General features: G+C 35.4%; 1 protein-coding gene and 1 long non-coding RNA gene across 2 annotated transcripts; both read left to right on the top strand.

Annotated features, from left to right (window-relative positions):
- Nucleotides 1-1,219: 1,219 nt before the first annotated feature.
- On the top strand, nucleotides 1,220-3,720 carry LOC107061283 (putative disease resistance protein RGA3). The gene is made up of 3 exons (XM_015310293.1): nucleotides 1,220-2,018; nucleotides 2,195-3,247; nucleotides 3,368-3,720. The coding sequence occupies exons 1-3, from the start codon at nucleotides 1,220-1,222 to the stop codon at nucleotides 3,718-3,720; spliced, it is 2,205 nt and encodes a 734-aa protein (XP_015165779.1).
- A 961-nt stretch (nucleotides 3,721-4,681) lies between these two features.
- On the top strand, nucleotides 4,682-5,609 carry LOC107060819 (uncharacterized). The gene is made up of 3 exons (XR_001473544.1): nucleotides 4,682-4,891; nucleotides 5,111-5,231; nucleotides 5,347-5,609. It is a non-coding gene; the product is annotated as an uncharacterized lncRNA (long non-coding RNA).
- Nucleotides 5,610-5,884: the final 275 nt, after the last annotated feature.

Genomic DNA, 5,884 nt, shown 5'->3' with positions numbered 1-5,884 from the left:
AACTGAGTTGTTGTTTGATTCTGAAAAAAAAAAAAACGAAAAAAAAAAACATCGACATATTCATACCATTAAAAACTAAATTGATAATTTCCACATTTCCTATTTTATAATTGAACTTTATAAATATAATTTCTTTTATAGATATCCTACATGTTTAGCAGAGATATACATAATTTCGGTTCCATCGGTCTTTGGGGGCTTCGGGTGTTATCTTTTTTATATGCATTTATTTTTTGCACCATATAATTTTTGGTTTATATTATTTTTTTCTACCATACTGTTAAATGTTAATATCTCACAAATGATTGTGTTGTACTTCATAATTCAATTATATGTGTATGACTTGAAAAAAAAATTCTTTTGTCAAAATTTACAGATGGCAGAATTAATAATTTTGAATGTGTCAAAGAAGACGAAGGGTACATATATATATAATTATTATTTATATATGTCAATTAAATATTTAAACAATGATTATTTTATAACAAATAAATACTTTTATTTTGTAGGTGCAAACTATGGAATTGATAATAATTTATACTAGCCATCCTAAGGAAGACATATGTTGATCGAATTTCTCTACAACTATTGCAAAACACCACTCTCCTTCGACGATAAGTTCTCGATATGTATGCATCTGTAAAAAAAGTGGAGGATATTATTCCTTAAAAAGAAGGCGGAAGCTTTTTGGCATTAAATATTTTGTAACTATAATGTCGACATGTAAATTATGTGTTGTAAAATATTTTTTTTAAAAAGTTTTAACAAGTTGAATACTTGATATATTATAAGAATTGTATAATTGAAGCTGTTATTGTATTAATTTTCAAAACAATTCAGTTGATAACAATATTTTTGTATGATTTGTCTTGAAATGATCATAATATAAGTTGAATATGTTGAACCGTTCATTGATTCGAGCTTGTATTTTACACATCGTACACTTATATTTTGGAAGTATTTATACTAATTAGCATGGTATACACGTGCAACGTACGTGTTTGAAAACTAGTTGGTATATAAGTGCCTGCCATTCATTAAAAATAAAAAATAACACAACCACCAACCAAAAATATTTACTTTTTAAAATTATTGTGTATGAATTTCTCTTTCTTTAGTGGTTAGCAAACAACTAGCAAAGGAAGACTTGTGCAAAAACTTTGAGAAGACTTTGGTGAAGAGGAAGAAGACGACTTTGTGAAGGAGCATCACAACAACGATGGCCGATCCTGTCATTGGTGCTACTGTTCAGATTGTGCTTGAGAAACTGCTTTCTCTCACTGTTGAGGAGGTCAGAAGTTTAAGGAACTGCGAGAAAAATCTCAGAATGCTAACAAATTATGTATCCATCATCCAAGCTTTCATTCATGATGCTGAAAGACGACAAGTCAACGATAAGGCTGTGGAAGAATGGCTCAAGATGCTTGAGAGAGTTGCTGAAGATGCTGAAAATGTGTTTGATCAATTCAGATATGAATCTCTAAAAGCACAAGTGATGAACAACCGAACCAATCTAATGGAAAAGGTCAGCAACTTCTGTTCTCATACTGCTTTCAAGTACAAAATGTCTCGAAAAATAAAAAGCATCAATGAAGACCTGAGGGATATCAATCAGTTAGCCAACAACCTCGGTCTCCAATCACTGATGGTTCCTTCTCGGCAAATGCTACCAATTCGAGAAACAGATTCCATAGTAGTTGCTTCCGATGTTGTTGGTAGAGACAAAGATGTTGCTGAAATAAAGGAGAAGATTTTGAACATGAGAAAGGAAGCTGTTCTGTGCACCATTCCCATAGTGGGTATGGGGGGTTTAGGGAAAACTACTCTGGCTAAGAGAATTTTCAATGACCAACACATCAAGCAGCAGTTCGAAAAGAGAGTTTGGTTGTGCCTACCTGAAATGGTAGAAACTAAGAGCTTTCTTGAACTGATCCTCGAATCATTGACAAAGAGGAAAGTTGAGGTCCAAAGCAGAGATATAATAGTCAAGACGCTACAAGATGCATTGGGAGAAAAAAGTATTTGCTTGTCCTGGATGATTTGTGGCGTGTTGACTCTACATCGTGGCATGAGTTCATGGACACCTTGAGAGGAATAAATACATCCAGAGGAAACTGCATTCTCGTGACTACTCGTATCAAACAAGTGGCATCCACAGTAGCAGTAGATCTTCATATGTTGGGGAAATTAACAGACTGTCATTGTTGGTCCATTTTCAAACAAAGAGTGTTTGTTGATGGGGAAGTTCCGGAGGAACTACTGAGCATGGAAAACAAGATAGTTGAAATGTGTCAAGGTCTACCGTTGGCTGCAAGTGTGTTGGGAGGCCTCTTATTCAACAAGGATAAACATGACTGGAAGGCAATTCTTGATGGCAACCCCCTTGTTGCAGGGGAAGATGATCTTCAGGAAAATAGCATAAAGAAGATCCTAAAACTAAGTTATGATTATCTACCATCTCCACATCTGAAGAAATGTTTTGGTTACTTTGCAATGTTTCCAAAAGATTTTGAGTTTGAAAAGGACCAACTAATCCAACTCTGGATGGCAGAAGGGTTTCTTTGTCCATGTCAAGAGACCACTGTGATGGAAGACGTCGGGAGCAAGTTTTTCCAACTCTTGTTGCAATATTCTTTGCTGCAAGATGTTAAGCTAGATGAGCTCAACAATATAACACATTGTAAGATGCATGATCTTGTGCATGATTTGGCTGGAGACATTTTAAAGTCTAAACTATTTGATCAAAAGAGTGTTGGCTGGAGATACTTTGGATGGGACTCACCAACTGATCAAATAGATAAGATAAACGAGCCAGGACGTTTGAGCACATTGTTCTGGAAAAGAAATATATCTAAAGATATGCTATTGAGCTTTCAGTTCTTGAGAGTTTTAAATTTGTCCAGGTCAGGCATCGAGGAGTTGTCTGCCTCGATCGGCAAGCTAATATACTTGAGATATCTTGATGTCTCGGACACTAAGATCAAAGCCTTGCCCAACTCCATTTGCAAGCTCTACAATTTGCAAACACTTAGAGTCAATGACTGTTATTTTCTCAGGGAGCTTCCAGAAGAAATGGCAAATATGATAAGTTTGAGACACATATATTGCTACCATCGTTACGGATCAGATATGCAGACGCCACTAAATATGGGGCAATTGACTAGTCTTCAGACGCTACGATTTTTCTACGTAGGTTCAGAGAAAGGTCGTCGGATAGAAGAATTAGGTCGTTTGAAAAACCTTAGAGGTGAATTGACGATCAAATGTCTCCAATTAGTCGGAAATAAAGAAGAGGCTCAAACAGCATATTTATAGAAGAAACCAAATATCTACAAGCTGGTGTATTTATGGTCCCATGATGAATCAGAAGGCTGTGAGATCAATGATGAGCATGTGCTGGATGGTCTTCAACCGCATCCTAACTTGAAAACCTTAGAAGTGTGGAACTATTTGGGGACTAAATTTCCTTCATGGTTCAGTGAAGAATTGATACCAAATTTGGTCAAGTTGATATTAAGTGGTTGCGAAAGGTGTAAAGAAATTCCATCTCTTGGTCAACTGAAGTTCCTTCGGCATCTTGAGCTGATAGGATTCCTTGAATTGGAATGCATCGGACCTACATTTTATGGTATTGAGATTAATGATAATGGATCAAGCAGTAATAATGGCAAAATTCAAGTGTTCCAATCATTGAAAACTAGTAATGGAGGATATGCATAGCCTTATTGAGTGGAAGGGAGATGAAGTTGGAGTAAGAATGTTTCCTAGGCTTGAGAAGTTGAAGATTACAGAGTGTCCACTGTTAAAAAGTACTCCAACTCAATTTGAAATCCTCCGTGAATTAAGAATTGAAAGAGTTGACAGTGAAATACCATTGTTGAACTTGTGCAGCAACTTAACATCTCTTGTGGATCTTTTTGTCGATGACGTGAAAGAGCTCATTTGTTTACCCGATGAGATGCTACGCAACAACGTTTCTCTTCAATTCCTATCAGTCTCAAACTGTCGAGAGATCCATATTTATGATTTCAGAATCTAGGCTCTTCCTCATAGACTATACAACCTTACTTCTCTTGAAACATTATGGATAATGGGGTGCAAACGTCTATAACATGTGGACTTCGTAGATGCCATGCCTTAATTACGGTATCTGAAGATTCATGATTGTCCATTGTTAGAAGCTCTGTCGGATGGGCTTGGATACCTTGGTTCTTTGAAAGAGTTAAGTTTGCAGAACTGTGAAAAACTAGAACATCTGCCATCCAGAGAGGCCATGCGACGCCTCACCAAATTACAGTACCTGGAAACTGAAGGCTGCCCAAAGTTGCACCAATCGGAGTAGCCCAAACTCTCTGTGGTCCAACATTTCCCATATTCCAAATATTGAAGTAATGGGAGGAAAATTCAGAACTTATGTATCTAAGTCTCTGTTTCTTCTTCTAATTTTTAAATTTTCATATCTTGATATGAAAATTTATGGGTTTTTTTTTTATAGGTTACTAGTTCCAAGGTCATGCTAGAACGTCGCTGTGGTAAATTAAGCTTCATCCCATGAGCGGCAGGCAATTAGGTTAGATAAATTTTCATTCAGGATTTATAGGCACTTTGTAATCTTCTAAATATTTTGTCTTTCTTTTTGTTGGGAACATATTTTTGGAGGTTTATGCTAATGAATACAACCATTTCACAGAAAGCCACTTATATATAAGCTTTGATGCAAGACAGATTTCTTTTTGGACTGAAATGTGACTTCTACTGATAGTAGAAACTTCTTCAGTTTCCGTTGACTGTCTTCAACAGTATTTCCTTTTTCCTGTTTAATTTTCAGGGGACAGATTGTAACATTTTGCTTCAGTGGTGACTCTGGTTGTGGCAAGCTTGAAAGTTCAAGGTAAGTTAGCTATTGTCCATAAAAAGATTGCAAATGGTGTTCCGTTAATTGATAGCTCTCAAGGAACAATGCAAGCTAAGTCTCATATATATAAGTTTCTTAATAGACTCATAAAAGAATAATCTTTATGTCTTCTGCAATGCTGGTTTTACTTTCATGCTTTAGACAGTAGAAATTTTATGAATATATGACACACTTGTCGTTACTTTCACTTCACAGGACAAAGTCTCCGTTCATTAAAACTTCCGCGAATGAAGGACTTGAACAAAGATAGTTGTCACAAATCTTATAGCAAAGAGTGTCTTAAAATGTCCTAAGCAGTATCTGTTCATCTTAACAGGTTTTGCTTTCTCCTTTTTTTTAGTGGTTACTTGTAATGAATGATCTGCTTCTCCATTCTCCAAGGAGAGGAAACATGTGCCAAAACTGACCTTTTACCATTTCCCGTGTTTCAGATTCATGTTTGAAACAGCAGCATGGACCTCGTCGAAATGCTACTTGTGTTAGATGTGATTCAGTGTCATCATTAGCAAGGGAAATTGCATCCTGTAAACTCATTTGCATTTGGCAGAAAGTGAATTGGAGATCCTGGAAAGGGTCCAAAGAGAAACTTATGCCAGTCACTTTGCTAGATTTCTCCTACCATGGTTGAATGTTGTACAGAGCAACTTGTGTCTTGCCATTTTTATTTTATTATTTTGATGGCAGCCTGCAAGAATCATCATATCATATCATCATATAATCATATATATATCATCATATATATTATTATATATTACTAAAAGTGGGAAGAGTCTAAGTCAAAAGTTAAATTACAAAAATACCCCTACACTAATTTTTTTAATTAAAAAAATATCTTTTACTAACTTCTAAAATCAAATCAATAATGACAATTAAATGACATTTCTCTTTTTTCTTAAATTTTTGACATTTTTTCTTAATCTATTCTTCTAATATATATTATAGAAAATCTCACATTTTCTCTAGCTACTT

Source organism: Solanum tuberosum, unplaced genomic scaffold, assembly GCF_000226075.1.
Source record: "Solanum tuberosum cultivar DM 1-3 516 R44 unplaced genomic scaffold, SolTub_3.0 scf00008, whole genome shotgun sequence".
Lineage (NCBI taxonomy): Eukaryota > Viridiplantae > Streptophyta > Magnoliopsida > Solanales > Solanaceae > Solanum > Solanum tuberosum.
Note: the sequence above shows the minus strand (reverse complement) of the source record. Positions and strands in the feature narration are given on the sequence as shown.

Bases quoted from the DNA above. Each gene is read 5' to 3' on its own strand.
- LOC107061283 (XM_015310293.1), top strand. From the start codon at position 1,220: ATGGCCGATCCTGTCATTGGTGCTACTGTTCAGATTGTGCTTGAGAAA. The intron at 2,019-2,194 runs GTATTTGCTTGT...GGAAATTAACAG, and splicing joins AGATGCATTGGGAGAAAAAA to ACTGTCATTGTTGGTCCATT. The intron at 3,248-3,367 runs GTGAATTGACGA...ATGATGAATCAG, and splicing joins TCGTTTGAAAAACCTTAGAG to AAGGCTGTGAGATCAATGAT.